The sequence below is a fragment of the Phyllobates terribilis genome, unplaced genomic scaffold (assembly GCF_046119375.1).
Source record: "Phyllobates terribilis strain yellow unplaced genomic scaffold, ASM4611937v1 Scaffold_3__8_contigs__length_932513732, whole genome shotgun sequence".
Lineage (NCBI taxonomy): Eukaryota > Metazoa > Chordata > Amphibia > Anura > Dendrobatidae > Phyllobates > Phyllobates terribilis.
This window is the reverse complement of record NW_027362763.1, coordinates 126,040,259-126,056,641: the sequence shown is the minus strand read 5'-3', so window position 1 is coordinate 126,056,641 and position 16,383 is coordinate 126,040,259. Positions and strand designations below refer to the sequence as shown.

General features: G+C 44.3%; 1 protein-coding gene across 3 annotated transcripts in view; it reads right to left on the bottom strand.

Annotated features, from left to right (window-relative positions):
- SMC6 (structural maintenance of chromosomes 6) overlaps window positions 1–16,383 on the bottom strand; it is a 75,665-nt gene that overhangs the window by 32,029 nt on the left and 27,253 nt on the right. For all 3 annotated transcript variants that reach the window (XM_073674123.1, XM_073674124.1, XM_073674125.1), the window contains 6 exons: window positions 12,954–13,042; window positions 9,701–9,865; window positions 9,043–9,221; window positions 8,752–8,953; window positions 1,999–2,113; window positions 657–817 (listed from right to left, as the gene is read on the bottom strand). In XM_073674123.1, coding sequence (XP_073530224.1) covers window positions 657–817; window positions 1,999–2,113; window positions 8,752–8,953; window positions 9,043–9,221; window positions 9,701–9,865; window positions 12,954–13,042 — 911 coding nt within the window. The remainder of the gene's footprint in view (window positions 1–656; window positions 818–1,998; window positions 2,114–8,751; window positions 8,954–9,042; window positions 9,222–9,700; window positions 9,866–12,953; window positions 13,043–16,383) is intronic.

Genomic DNA, 16,383 nt, shown 5'->3' with positions numbered 1-16,383 from the left:
AGCAGTCGGCATTTGATAAGGTTTGTTGGAGGTTTTAAAATTGTGGCCAAGAGTAAGGGTCCGTGTTCACACAAACTGACCGCGGATCAGTAAACCTTCAGCGATCGGCGCTCCTTTGAAAACCTGTTTACACAGGCAGACCGAAGTATGCGATCTAGAATAGATGGCTCAGTGCACACAGTGTAAGTCCTGGTTACACGGGGCGATGCACCGCTGAGAAAGATGGATTATTTTAGTTATGTCGCACAAAAGATGATTTCACCCGATGAATGATAATCTTTTGCTATACTAGTGGAGCTGGACGTTTCTTTGAAAAGTTATCCGTGCAGCGCCCTGCAAATTGTCTGCCCTGACCTACAGTTTCTAGGGAGCCATTATGAGGGGTCTCTCCACCCCAAATCATCTCATTTCTGGGGTCTGACATCTGCACCACATCTGGTATCACAGGTCAAGTTAGAAATGGCCTTCAGCAATCAGCACTAAGGAAAGGAAGCATTTTATGCCGACTATGCGCATGAATAGCCGGCAATTTAATCCGTCAGTCAGGCTACACCAGACGGCTTAGTGGCCACTTTTCGGAAACTTTCTATAACATCCGTTTGCAACAGCGCAACAAGAAAGGGTCTTGTGTCTACATGACTGAAAATGAAACCAACCTGATTTCCCTTTCCACGTCGCGGCTCAGATATCTGGCTCTGTTGAACTCGGAGGAATAATAGCGGTTCTTATACACTTGGTCTCCGTCGGCCGTGAACGCCTCTCTGCAGTTTACAGGCGGCTTCCCTCTCTGCATCACTTCTCGAGCTTCACTGTTATTCTGATGGGAAGAAACAATAAAATGACCCTTCTGGGTGCTTGTAGGGGAACATAAAGACTTGTGCAGAGTTTCGGATAACAAAAAAATAATACACAACAGATAGGATATTCCAGGAGCCAAACCTTCGTGTGTTATAGGACTGACTTTTTGCGCTGTTCCTAAGCATTAAATGACGGCAAACATTGATCTGGAAAGTTTGTGACACCTCATTAAGCAAAGGATAACCTTAACGTGGGAACTATGCTTTCATCTAACTGCAATGACTATTTTTCTGACCCCCTGCAAACATTGCAACATTCATAGAAGATGCGCATTGGATTAACTACGTCCCCCAAAAAAGTAAAAAATAAGATTTTAAAGTTGGTAGAAAACCTTGTGCTTCTCAAAAACCAATAGAAGATAAAGTAAAGTATTTATGAGGGTGCGGCCATAGGAAGCTCTGCAGATAGTAGTGCAGATATTGCTGCAGTTTCCATTGTCGATATACCGGGCATCACAGAACAATGAAATCTGCAGTCAATATCCTCAATGTAAACCGACAGGTAAATCCGTAGCACCAGGTAATAATCTCATCCACAATGTAAGTATTATAATACACCAGAGATTTGCGTCTGACCCATGCGGACATACTGTCTAAACACACAAAACATTTATGGTAGACTAACCGGGAGACATTGAAGACCGTTGCTTAGTAGAGCTGTCCTTTAAAGGAATCTATCAGCAGGTTTTTGCTATGTAATCTGACAGCAGCATGATGTGGGGGCAGAGACCCTGATTCCAGCGATGTATCACTTAGTTTAGTGGGTGCCGCAGTTGTGATAGAATCAGTTTTCTCTGCTGCAGACCTCAGAATGCTAAGCTGTGTATAACCCCGCCCACACCGCTGATTGTACCCAGAAAACAGCCAATCAGTGATGAGGGCGTGGTTGGACTAGGAGGCACGAGACACCTAGTCCTGTAGTGATAATCTCTTGCTGATAAAATACTGATTGTATTGAAATAGCAAAACATATCCCAGTAAGTGGTACATCACTGGAATCAGGGTCTCTTCCCCTGCGTCATGATGCTCTCAGATTACATAGCAAAAACCTGGTGACAGATTCCATTTAACTATAATGTAGTAACGGAAATCCTAGGCAGTAAAAAGCAATGACTGATTGTGTAATGAGGAGATCAGATACCTTTATCAGCAGCACAGTCTCGATCCCTCTCATATCGATCAAGCAGTTGGCAACTACGGGGTTATCAATTTCTAAAGCTGTCAGTACGGTTGGATAATTCGGATGAACCGCGGCTCTAAAGAGAAAAGCATGACATTTAGGAGCTTAAAATGTCTTTATTTCCATATGCAAATGTGTATTAAAAAAACAAAACAAAAAAAATTCACTTTATTAAATATATGCACAATATATAAAAGCAATAACAAAGACAAGTACGCCAGAGAAAAGTTCCGGTGCTATAGGACTGGTAAAACTGATAAGATGGTATTTATATAAAAAGTCAGTAAAATCTCCAAATTTCTAGGTAAGTATCTGAAGGAAAATCTATGTATGCTGGCAAATTGGTATCACAACTCGCATGAAAAAATATATATGGGATCAGTTCAGCAATAAATACACTGCTCAAAAAAATAAAGGGAACACTTAAACAACAGAATATAAGTCCAAGTAAATCAAACTTCTGTGAAATCAAACTGTCCACTTAGGAAGCGACACTGATTAACAATCAATTTCACATGCTGTTGTGCAAATGGAATAGACAATAGATGGAAATTATTGGCAATTATCAAGACACCCTCAATAAAGGAGTGGTTCTGCAGGTGGGGACCACAGACCACATCTCAGTACCAATGCTTTCTGGCTGATGTTTTGGTCACTTTTGAATGTTGGTTGTGCTTTCACACTCGTGGTAGCATGAGACGGACTCTACAACCCACAGAAGTTGCTCAGGTAGTACAGCTCATCCAGGATGGCACATCAATGGGAACTGTGGCAAGGCTTGCTGTGTCTGTCAGCGCAGTGTCCAGAGGCGCTACCAGGAGACAGGCCAGTACACCAGGAGACGTGGAGGGGGCCATAGGAGGGCAACAACCCAGAAGCAGGACCGCTACCTCTGCCTTTGTGCAAGGAGGAACAGGAGGAGCTCTGCCAGAGCCCTGCAAAATGACCTCCAGCAGGACACAAATGTGCATGTGTCTGCACAAACTGTTAGAAACCGACTCCATGAGGGTGGTATGAGGGCCCGAGGTCCACAGATGGGGGTTGTGCTCACAGCCCAACACCATGCAGGACGCTTGGCATTTGCCACAGAACACCAGGATTAGCAAAGTTGCCAGTGGCGCCCTGTGCTCTTCACAGATGAAAGCAGGTTCACACTGAACACATGTGACAGACGTGACAGAGTCTGGAGACGCCGTGGAGAGTGATCTGCTGCCTGCAACATCCTTCAGCATGAGTGTTTGGCAGTGGGTCAGTAATGGTGTGGGGTGGCATTTCTTTGGAGGGCCGCACAGCCCTCCATGTGCTTGCCAGAGGTAGCCTGACTGCCATTAGGTACCGAGATGAGATCCTCAGACCCCTTGTGAGACCATATGCTGGTGCGGTTGGCCCTGGGTTCCTCCTAATGCAGGACAATGCCAGACCTCATGTGGCTGGAGTGTGTCAGCAGTTCCTGCAAGATGAAGGCATTGAAGCTATGGACTGGCCCACCCGTTCCCCAGACCTGAATCCGATTGAGCACATGTGGGACATCATGTCTCGCTCCATCCACCAACACAGACTGTCCAGGAGTTGGCGGAAGCTTTAGTCCAGGTCTGGGAGGAGATCCCACAGGAGACCATCCGCAACCTCATCAGGAGCATGCCCAGGCGTTGTAGGGAGGTCATACAGGCACGTGGAGGCCACACACAATACTGAGCCTCATTTTGACTTGTTTTAAGGACATTACATCAAAGTTGGATCAGCCTGTAGCGTGTTTTTCCACTTTAATTTTGGGGGTGACTCCAAATCCAGGCCTCCATTGGTTAATAAATTTGATTTCCATTGATGATTTTTGTGTGATTTTGTTGTCAGCACATTCAACTTTGTACAGAACAAAGTATTCAATGAGAATATTTCATTCATTCAGATCTAGGATGTGTTATTTGAGTGTTCCCTTTATTTTTTTAAGCAGTGTATTATATCTATCTATACCATTTTATCAGTTTTACCAGTCTTATATCACTGGAACTTCTTCTCTGCAGTACTGCCTTTTAATTGATTTTATATATTGTGCAGATATTTAATAAAGTGAATTTTTTTAAATATATCATTTAAATATAGCAAATAAAACCTGTGTGGATAAAATCAATCTTTGAGAAAAAAAAAACACTCACAAAACTCCAGAGCCACTAAATGTAAAAAAGAATTGCAAATAAGCTTAATTAAAAATTGTGGCATCTAAAGCACCTATAAAGAACTATGTGTCTCCATGGAAAGTGACAACCAATAACCACTTTCCTACTACTTCCATGTTAGTCAAATGTATTTATGAATAAATGGGACCCAGCACGTCACAAACATGAGGGCTATAAAGCAACTGGTATAAAAATGTAGCATCAGGAAGCGCAGAGTTCATACATGTTAATTATGTCTATGTACACGCATCTTCAGAAAATCATAAACTAATTGACTTGTTTATAAGCAATGAAACAAATAGCTAATACTCTGAATTAATATTATTGGCTTTAAAGGGAATCTGTCAGCACATAATGACAGAGGCAGACGCCCCGGCGGCGACAGGGGCGGACGCCACGGCGGCGACAGGGGCGGACGCCACGGCGGCGACAGAGGCGGACGCCACGGCGGCGACAGAGGCGGACGCCACGGCGGCGACAGAGGCGGACGCCACGGCGGCGACAGAGGCGGACGCCACGGCGGCGACAGAGGCGGACGCCACGGCGCACTTGTGCTTGGTTTGAACAGTTATTTTATGCTGACAAACTCCCCACAACATGATATCCAGCTGCCATCCTTATTTTCTAGTTGAGGCAAACGTCCTGATGTGCGGTGCATTTCCTGGCTTGCCGTCACACTTTAATAACCCTTTAAAGTATTTATAAACTGGTTTAATAAATAGACATCCATAAAAATGTATAGAAGCAGCAATTTACTAGACTAGCCAGTGATATGAATAGACCTACAAACTGACTGGTTTCACATTCCCGTGCATCCCTCCGTCGCCTGCAATCTAAGCTTTCATCAGCCCTGGTCAGGTCACAAAGGTGTGACTTGGTGGCCACAGACAGACTTTTGTTGAAGAGAATGAAAGATATAAAGACGATAGCTTGTCGGGTAAAACTTATAGAGGACCCACCACCTCCTGGGTCCTCTCTAATATCTTCATAAGGAGGGATACAAAAAAAATAGAAACAATTTTACAATAACTATAATTAAAAAAAACTAAAAACATTCCCCAATTATTTCTTAAAAGGGTGGTCCGAAACAAACATGGATTTAATCCTAAATGTCTATGTAATGTAATAAACTAATTGCTTTTATAATATACTTTAATTAAAAATTCCCTACCGTTCCCTCTCTACTCTCTATTTGCTTTAGTTTTTTTTTACCCACTTCCAGTTCAATGACATTTTGTTTGAGAATCCCCTGAGCATCCTGGAATACTCCAACGAGACGTCATCAGGGGGCAGAGCCTGTGGTTATTGCCGCAGGCTCTGCCCCTCCTAAAAACAAAGAGTCATCAGTGACGTCTGTTTCAGGGGCTGGGCAGGTCCCTGCTCTTCTGAGAATGTGCCGGTTGTCAATTACGACAAATGCCCAGAAGGATCTTGTCACTGTGCACTATTCTTCTCGGTTAACGCTCCCTCGCTGGCTCTGATGAGAAGTGACAAGCCGTCAAGAGCGAATTGTAAGTAGTGACCAACCCTGCCCCTGAAAGTGTCTCGGTTTCGGGAGCAGGGCTGGTTTCTGCTCACTCGTTTATAACGCACACTGACCGTGCGCTCTCTTGCCAGCTCACCGCTTCTCACTAGAGCTGGTGAGGGAGCGCACTGTCACTGTGCACTGAGAGTAGTGTGCATAATTACAAGATCCTACTGAGCATTTGTCATAATTGACAACCGACGCATGCTCAGTAGAGTAGCGACTAGACCAGCCTCTGAAATGGACGTAACTGATGAAGCTTCGTTTAAAGGTGGGGGCAAAGCTTGTGGCAGTGGCCGCAGCTTTTGCCCACTGATGACTTCGCATTTGAGTATCCCAGCATGCACTGGGGATTCTCAAACAAAATGTCAAACAGGAAGTGGGTAAAAAAAAATCTAAATAAAGCAAAAGGAAGGAGTAGAGAGAATGGTAGGGAATTTAAATTAAAGTATACTATAAAAGCAATATGAGTATTACATTACATAGATATTTCAAATTAAATCAATGCTAGTTTCAGACCACCCCTTTAAGCAAAACTCTGGCCCTTTACAGGAGTGAGGCTAAAGTAGGGATCTCCACTTTCTCCCTATCTTGATAGTGTGCAAGACATCCTGCCTCTGAGCTGTATGGAAAAAGAAGAGAGCCGTGCTGCTGTTGTCTTCTTCATACTGGATGTAGTAAATCATGAAGCAATACAACATGGATTCCTTGTTATCAGGCAGCAGCAGGAGGAGGCTAGAAGACAAAGCTACAGAGGTAAAACTTGTCACAGCTTTTCCGTTTGTGGGCTGTGGGTATGTATTGAGACACTCAAAAAACATTTAGAAGCAGCTATGTTCCCCATTGCAAATTTAAGGGTTGCCCTATTACTTTTCTTTTGATGTCCTATCCTGTAAATAGGTAATCAATACCAAATCGGTGTGGGCTCCGACACCCAGCACCCCACCGATCAGCAGTTCTCGGTGACAACGGCAGCCAGATGTTAGCAGTTTTGGAGCAGAGCAGTGTAGTGGCCGCAGCCAGGTGCTGCACATCCGCTGCTATTCATTTGAACCGCAGCCCCCAGCAGTGGCCTCAACAGTTGACAGAGCTGTGCTATTCAGCTCTGCCACAGCTAACATCTGGCTGCCATCGGCACCGAGGGCAGCTGATTGTGGGGGTGCCAGGTGTAGGTCCATCACCGGACTGATATTGCTGACCTATCCTTAGGAGAGTTCGTCAATAGAAAAATAATGGAATATCCCTTTAAAACTTTAGAAGAAACTATTTCGTCCTCTTACAGATTAACCCTTTAGAAGTAGCTGGGTCCTCCCTCCTTTATTTAGACTATATAATACACAAGGCATCTTACTACCTGGCTGATATCGAACAATATTCTGTACAAAGACAAAACCCAAAAAAGAAAACAAAAATGAGCACATACCCTACAAGCAAGTAAATCAGTAAATGGTAATAGGGTACGTAGTGAACGCTATGTTGAACAAAAAGGAATGAAAGCCATCCCACCACAACAACGTTTACCCATCGAGACCGTCCTAACCGGTCTCTGGTATTAAAACCTTATCATGTGTCAAACGACGTCAATGTGAATAAGGGAGGAGCAGGACAGTTTTGATTTTGCTGTTATCTCTTGTATTTTGTACAAACAGGGGGCATGGCACACCTATTCCATCTGTATAGCTTCCCATGGACGGGTGTCTCAGTCTGGTCCTGTCCTGATCTGCCCTTTTACATATTGACGTTGTTTGACACATGGTAAGGTTTTAATACTAGAGACAGGTTAGGTTCGTCCCAATGGGTACACCTTGTCTTGGTGGCATGGCTTTTATGTTGTATCAAAATAGCGTTAACTACTGTATTTTGCGGACTATAAGACGCACCAGACCATAAGGAGCACCCCAAATTTGGGTGAGGAAAATATGGAAAAACATTTTTTTTTTTAATAAAATGTTTGTCTGTGTTAATAGTCCAAATTTACGGTAGCTAATGGGGTGGGGGCAGCAGCGGTGGAGTGAGGTCACAGGAGGCAGGTTCGCTGCTGCTGGAAGTCGGCAGCAGGAGTGGGACGATGCTGTGGGCCCCGGGCTGGGAGGAGGGGGTGTCCCGAAGGTGCGAGGCTACAAGCCCTGGGCTATCAGAAAATGTTGGTGGTGAGCGGAGTACCCGCTCTGTGCATTGATTTCCCGCTGGTGGGCTTTGGGAAAATGCCTGACGAAGGCACTTGGGAACAGAGATCTCATTTTGTGCATGTGCAGTCTCCGGCTGAAATTTTCCAGAAGCCCACCGTTGGGAAATCGATGTGCAGAGCGGGGACTCCGCTCACCACCGACATTTTTGTTTTTTTTCTTGGGTTATGTGTATGAAATTACCACAGTGTGAACTTACTCTTACACTTTGAACGTATACCAGCTTATAGTCCAGCTCAGTTTTTCGGGTTTAATATTCTGTACATAGTAAAGTTTAGACCACGTATGGTCAGGCTCAATGACTGCAATGGCCAACGTCAACTAAAATGTGTCTGGCTACATCGATGCACCAGACGATGGTTTGTTCAAACACCCCACTGCTTTTATCTAATGTGTATACTGCACAATTATTTAACGATTCATCATACAACGAGCAACCCCTATTTTCTTAAAATGTAACATCCCTTTAAAAAAGAAAAAAAAGAAAGAAAAAGGCACTGATAGTTTGCTACTCGTGTTCCCGCTGTATTAGTCTAAGTCCGCATGGGACGTAATTGCTGAGCAATTTCAGTGGCGGAAATTTCTACACTAAGTCGTGCTTTGGTTTCTGTTCAGGAAACGCATTGCAGATCCTCCGCATAAACTTACAGGCTGCTGATGGGTTTTGTCCAGAGCGCATGGCCAAAATGTGGGGAAAATTCTTTTGCAGCGCTGATACAATAATCCATGGCAGACTTTCTGTCCCACCTGTGTGAACGTACCCTTACAGTCCACTAATAAATAATTACAGTGACGCAAAGAAGCGGTCAGAATGAATTTCCCTTCTCACCTTTTTGAAACGTTATACATTTCATTGCGGAACTGATTGACGATGATCTGCGGCCTCTGACCGTGCGGGAAAACTTTCTGCATGATGCTCTGCAGCATCCTCTCATCCTGATGATTGTCGCAGCAGAACGCTAAGAGGAGAGACTTTAGGCAGCTTTCTACTGCGAGTGCGAGCTGGGGGTCCGTCAGTCGTATGCAGGCACCTAGGGGGAAGAAAAATCGACTGGCTATTATCTTACTTAGTGCAAAAGTCTCTCCAAGTGCAGCACTGATGGATTAAGGCATTACAGACCTAATGGTCCGATGGGCTTCTGCTTGAAACGTCTCTGCTTGTAAGCTTCGTCGATTTCAGCAAGCAGAGTGGGCATGTGCTGTCCAAATCTTCTCAACCTGTCCGTCCTACTGTCCTGGAACTCCTTTATCTGTCGTTTAAGACCATCCACTTTCTGTTTCTGATCCCGCTCCGCGTTACTATTGGGGACAAACGGGAACATGTCATCGATTCAGAAAGGTCATTACAAATCCCCGAAATGTCAACTTAGACATCGTTTACTGGTAAAGTCGGCTACATTTCTGCAGCACATGGGACACGTTTGTAGCACAATTGTCTTACTTGACCGCATGCCTCTGCTAAGGCTACAAAAGATGTGAGACAAGTGATCGTATTAAAGGGCCATAGCAGCCCCTCACACAATTAAGGTATATAAGTTAGTGATGAGCAAGCGTGCTCGCCACCTGATCGCGCATCAGGTATGCCGTACACAGGCAATCCCTGCATGTTTATTGGCTGTCTAAAAGCCACGAAACATGGGGGTGGGGATTCGAGCACGGCGCTCTAGCACCCTGCTGCGTTATCGGGTGGCGAGCATGCGCGCTCATCACCAATACAGATGTAAACCTAGATTTAGGCCTTTACATAGACGAAGCATTAGTGCAGTGGCAGGACGTACAGAACTCGGCTGCGTTCTTCCTTCTCTCTATGAAGCGCTTGCTGAAACTGGTTGATCTGCTCAGAAGTTGTAACTTCTTGGTCGTGAAGTTCTTTTATTCTATCTTTGAGACGATTTATTTCTCTTAGTCTTGCGATCTTTTCTTCCTCGGATACGTTATCTGCACTAAAATGGACAAGACGGAAAATAAGACATTGGGTTAGGCTATAAAAGGTATCGTCTCATTATGTACTTACCTTTTCTTTTTTTTTTTTTTGTCTTTTGCTGGCGATAAGACAGGATACATTACAAATCTGGCACGTGCTGGGATTGATTTTTTTTTTCTTTGGGTAATTGCTGCAACACTTGGTTTAAAGATTGAGGATTTTCCATTGTAGGCAGTCATGTGACTGCTAGTAGGTGATATTCATTCTCCCGGCTACATTCAGACTAGACGTATGTGGCTTTGCTCGATACAAGTGAACTGAGTGAGGCTGCGTACGTCTAGTTAGACTGTAGCCGGGAGTATGCATACAGAATACCTGTCGTCACATGACTGCCAACCCCCGGCACAAGAGAATCCTGACAGCATGCACGCTGTGAGGATTCACAACTCTGCAGTCACATAGAGTGACTGCAGACTTTTGTACCAAACTTGGACAACACCTTTATAAAAATGACTGAAATGGTTTCTAAATGACAGGTACAGTGCTTAATATATTATAGGGGTAAATCCTTAAAAATTCCCTTTATCCCATTCACTCCAGAGCAATTTTTCATTTCTGCGCTTTCTTTTTATCCCTCCTCTTCTTCGAAAAGCTTTAACTTTATTTCACTGCTGATATACCTGTATGAGGGCTTTGTTATTTTGTGGGCCAAATTGTTTAGAATTATACCATTTATTTTACTGTATAATGGGGGGAAAAAAAAACAAAGTGTTGTGAAAAATATTAAATTCCGCTATTGTTTCAGTTTTGCTTTGACGTTGTTCATTGTGCAGTAAATATCACCTGGAAACATGATTCTCAGGGTCAGTACGATTATGGTGATGCAAAACGTGCATAATTTTTTTATTTAAGTAATGAAAAAAATGCAGACGTTTGAACAATAAAAAAATAAATTGGGGTTTATGCGGTAATTTTCTAAGACCCGTAACGTTTTTACTTTTCCAACAATTGTGAGCACTTGTTTTTCTGCAGTGCGAGCGGACGTTTTATTGATATCATTTTGGGGTCTGTAAGATATAGATATATATTTTTTTGAGGGTGTGGGGACCAGAAAAATGCAACTCTAGTGTTCTACTTTTCTCCTCACGTCGTTTACCGATTCAGTTACCGTATTTTTTCGTACTGTAAGCCGCACCTTACTATAAGATGCAACCCAAGGTTTAGACACCAGAAAATAGGAAAAACATTTTTTCCTATTAATTAAAACTTCCCTGGTCATGTAAATTGGAGGGTTCAATGATTTTAATGTACTAGCATAGAATAGGGAGGTAAGAAATCTATTGTTAGTGTCGCTCTTCACTGTTATACACACACACACACACACACAGCTCTTCTACATGCCCATATAGACACACACACACAGAGCTCTGCTGCATGTCCATATAGATACACACAGAGCTCTGCTGCATGCCCATATAGATACACACAGAGCTCTGCTGCATGCCCATATAGATACAGAGCTCTGCTGCATGCCCATATAGATACAGAGCTCTGCTGCATGCCCATATAGATACACACAGAGCTCTGCTGCATGCCCATATAGATACACACAGAGCTCTGCTGCATGCCCATATAGATACACACAGAGCTCTGCTGCATGCCCATATAGATACACACAGAGCTCTGCTGCATGCCCATATAGATACACACAGAGCTCTGCTGCATGCCCATATAGATACACACAGAGCTCTGCTGCATGCCCATATAGATACACACAGAGCTCTGCTGCATGCCCATATAGATACACACAGAGCTCTGCTGCATGCCCATATACACACAGAGCTCTGCTGCATGCCCATATAGATACACACAGAGCTCTGCTGCATGCCCATATAGATACACACAGAGCTCTGCTGCATGCCCATATAGATACACACAGAGCTCTGCTGCATGCCCATATAGATACACACAGAGCTCTGCTGCATGCCCATATAGATACACACAGAGCTCTGCTGCATGCCCATATAGATACACACAGAGCTCTGCTGCATGCCCATATAGATACACACAGAGCTCTGCTGCATGCCCATATAGATACACACAGAGCTCTGCTGCATGCCCATATAGATACACACAGAGCTCTGCTACATGCCCATATAGACATACACACACTATATATTACCACATCCTGCAGTTCCTGATAGGGACCTGTACAGAGGCTGCAGGAGTTGAGCAGTTGCAGGACCTTTCACTTGATTAACTGAAGCACCTTCAGGTCATGTGAACAGCCACATGAACTGGAAGGTCCTGGAATTACTGGTCCAGAAGGTCCTGCAGCTGCTGAGCTCCTGCAGCCTCTATTCAGTCCCGTCACCTTCCTCTCCTGCTCTGCACCAATCACATAGATCAGTGTCAGACAGGAGGAGAGACAGCAGCTCTCACTGTGATCGGGAAGGATGCAGTGCCAGTGTTCTCCTCCATCACAGGAACTTGCCTTCGGACTAAAAGATGCACACACTTTTTAACAAGAGTTTTTCTTGTTAAAAATTAGTGTCATCATCCGAAAAATATGGTAATTAATTTAATATTTTGCTAGATCGGACTTTTATGCAGAGATACCAGATTTAAAAAAAAAAAAAAAACATTTTTATTTTAACGTCTAATTTTATTGGGAGAAAAGTGGAGTGGATATGAGTTTTTTTTTTTTAATCTTTTTATATTTGGAATTTTTTTTCCACTTTATTTTTAGGGGATTTGAGCCTGTGATCATCTGATTGCTTGTACCAGTTACTGCAATACCACAATATTGCAGTACATGGTATAAATCGAGATCTGTCATAGCAATTCATAGGCACCTTTTGATTCTGTTGTGGGAAGCTGGTGATACAACATTGTTTAAATGCTGCTGTCAGATTAGCGCATCTAAGCGGTTAATGCAATATATGACATATTAACATAGCTGGTATCAGCTGTATAGGTCGTTCCGCTCCTGAGCCCCCTCCACATACAGGTCACCCGAGCGAAGGATGTAGTTAGGTCCATATGTGTGAAGAGATCAATGATAGAGGAGGCAATACATGTCAACCAGTCCGCTTATATGCAAGCACCTGTTTTGTAACTCCTGGATACGTCGGTCGAGCTGCTCAGCATCTCTTTCTAGACGTTTCAGCTCCATTCTGATCCGGTTATATAAAACCTTAAAAAAAAAAAAAAAAAAAAAAGTTAAAGCGAATTTTAGACAAAAGAACATTTTTGGTAATCACCGTATAATCTTTCTCATAGCCTTCATTGGGGTTACACAGGAGACCATGGGTGTATGCTGCTGCCTCCAGGAGGCTACTACTAAAGAGAAAAAGAAAAAAGTCACCTCCTCCTCAGCAGGTTACACCAGCCTACTGGCACCAAGCTACCCTGTTAGTGAAAAATACATGCGCAACTGCAGCCTGCAATACCTTTCTATGCGGCTGCCAAGGAGAAGCTCTGAACTCTAAAACTCTGAGAAAGTGTGGACATAGAGGAACAGGTATCAACCTCGCAGAACTACAAAACAGAAGCCTGATCGTGAACGGCCCAGAAAGCCTCACTGCCCGGACGAAGTGACCCGTGACCCTAAGCGGGGGCCCTCTGCCGTTTACTCTTCCATTCTGGAAGAGTATCCAAGAATGGCAGAACAAATCCAGCAAGTGATGGTGATCTTTGATCCGGAGAGAACTCTATGATGGCCCTCCGAGATGACAAACAGAGTCTGAACGACTGCAAAGAGGCAGTTAATGACATGTAGTGACGCACAGCACTGACCAGGTCCAAACAGGGGGGTGAGAGGGAGGAGGACAGAATGAAGGTGGAACAATATCCTCATTAACGGGAACCTGTCACCAGAAAAAAAACTATTAACCTGGAGATATGGGGTTAATCTGCTGGTTTATAGCCTTACTAACCTGCACTTACCCAAAAGCTGCAGAGAGAAAATTAACTTTATTCCCCCAGCAGCGTTCAGGCTTCAGTCACGGGGGTGACGCCGCCGTGGGTTCAGTCACGGCTTTGAGACTACAGTGTGGCTACTGTAACCGCACCCCCTGGCATAAGGGTCGAGGGTCACTGTTACAGCTGTAGCTCTGTACACTCAGAGCAGCGACAGAACCAGCGCCGGCGCCGCCCAGTCACTGAAATGGGAACGCTGCCGGGGAGAATAAAGTCAAATTTTCTCCCCGCAGAGTATGATGCCCCAAGCGCATCAGGGGAAGCTGTTCTAACAGATACGCGTGGAGCATCTCTTTACAGCCTAGCTCTTGGCAACGCCCTGCCATCATCTCTCTTTATTCCTATGGAGTTATGTGAGATGGCATTGGGGACAGTCTGTATAGGAGCCTATAATTTAGCTGGTACCTTGGGAGCACTGGAGGTCGTCTTGGATTAATCACCTCCTCCCACCTTTATCTCCTTACCATGCACCTTTCCTCCTTGCATTCTATTATTCATTCACCTGACATTACCTTGTGCAATACCCTGACTTTACAGATTTTCTTTTATCCGCATGTTGTGACTACCACCCAATTTTGGTGGATTTCTAGCTCATCATGGGGCCATTGGTCCATTAGGTCTTTTGATATGCTATTATACTTTGTAACTCTATAGGAGGTGGTCTTGTGGGCACACTTATCTCTGCCTTACACTACCAAACAATTGTATTATGTATTTATAGCGTTTGCCTGTCTTATTATAGACTTTGTGGTGTTTGACTACCATTATTTTGTATGTTTTTATTGTGTTTTCCATGGTGTTTAGTAAAGATGTCGCTTATCGTTATTACAAATTAGGTGTGCTCATTACTTATGTATTGGCCTTGTCTCTTGTTATGTATCCAAGTACGATGGTAGACACGAGAAGAGGAGGGCTTCCGTGCATTAATCATGGTCTGAATTACTTGATCGGAAAAACCTGAGACTTTTAAAGCTAAAGGCTTCACCAGCCAGGCTGTTAAAATGAGAAGCCGTGAATTCGGGTGGAAGAGGGGGCCCTGGGAAAATAGATCTGGACGTTCCACAAGATGTCTGCAAGTAGGCAGACTACTTCTCTGTACCAGGATCTTCAGAGCCAGTTTGGTGCCATGAGAATGACGGAAATCCCTTCCAATTTGATCTCCTGATCAATCTGGATAGCAGGGGCATAAAAGAGAGCAGATTATGGAGAATTGGGACCATGGGATCGCTAGAGCATCAGAGTTAACTGCTAGAGGATTGCAATACCTGGACAAAAGCCGAGGAACATTGTGATTCAGTCTGGATGCCATCAGACCAATGTCTGGAGTGCTCTCTCGCAGTTAGGCCTTTGTGATTTAGGAAGTCTGCGGCCCAGTTGTCAACTTTGGATACTCCGGGACTGCTGAGATTGCCGGGAATATTTGTTATGCCCATGCTAGAATCCGTGAGACTTCTACCATAGCTAAACGACTTTGGGTTCCACCCTGATCGTTCATGAATGCCATTGGCGGTGGCATTGTTGGACTGGATCTGACATGGACACCCAACATCTGTTTTTGCCAATTGACAAGGGACAGACGAACTACAGGATGTTGTTAGGGAGTAGGGCTTTGTGATTCTTCAAGCATCCCTGGACGGTAACTTCCAGAACACCATCCCACAAACAAGAAGGTTGGAGTCCGTCATCACAATTTGACAATGAACTGGAAGAAAAAAGTGCCAGTGGCGAATGAAGGGAGACTTCCACCAGACATCTTGCTCCCAGGGGTGTAGAGGGGAAGACTTGCTTGGACTGTGTTGAAAAGCATTCCCAGAAAATCTAGATGCTTTAGAAGCTTTAGGTCCAGGATGGGCCGAACAGAGCTGTCCATTCATTTTGGTTACAACAAGAAGGTAAAAAGATTTGGATAAAACCCTCTAAAGTGCTCTTGGGGAGGAACTGGAACAATAATGCCTGACAAGTGAAGGGATAAGACGGCCTAAGAAACAAAAAAAAAAAAGCTATGGAAGGAGACCGGGGAGGACGATATTTGAAGGGAGGAAAATTCTATTTGGAGCAGATGACCTCGCTGACCCAGGAGTCTTCGACTGCAGAGAGCCAGGCGTCCGTGAAAAAGAGAAGTTCGCCCACCCTGAGAGGATTCCCTGGTGGGAGCGCCCCGTCATTCTGAGCAAAATCTGTTGGCTCTGGAGGACCTGTTTGACTGACAATTGGGTGCTCGCATGGGGATGGCTTAAAAGAAGAATCTCTCTTTTCTTGAAGTACAGATGTTTTTTCTGGATGGTTAGGGTCCCCTGTCCAGAAAAATTTACAAAAGGGACGAAACTGTTGCATCCTTCGCCTAGTAAGGGGGTGTCTGGGCTTGGGTTGCTGGACAACGGTTCTTTTCCCGCCAGCGGCGTCTGAAATTAGTTGTTCCAATTTAGTCCCGAAAAGGTGGGCACCCAGAAAGGGAAGACTGGTAAGGGACTTTTTTAATGCATAGTGCACATTCAATGTTTGGGTAACAGAACCCCATGAATGGTCACGATGTTGCTAGATGCTTGAGAAGAGCAA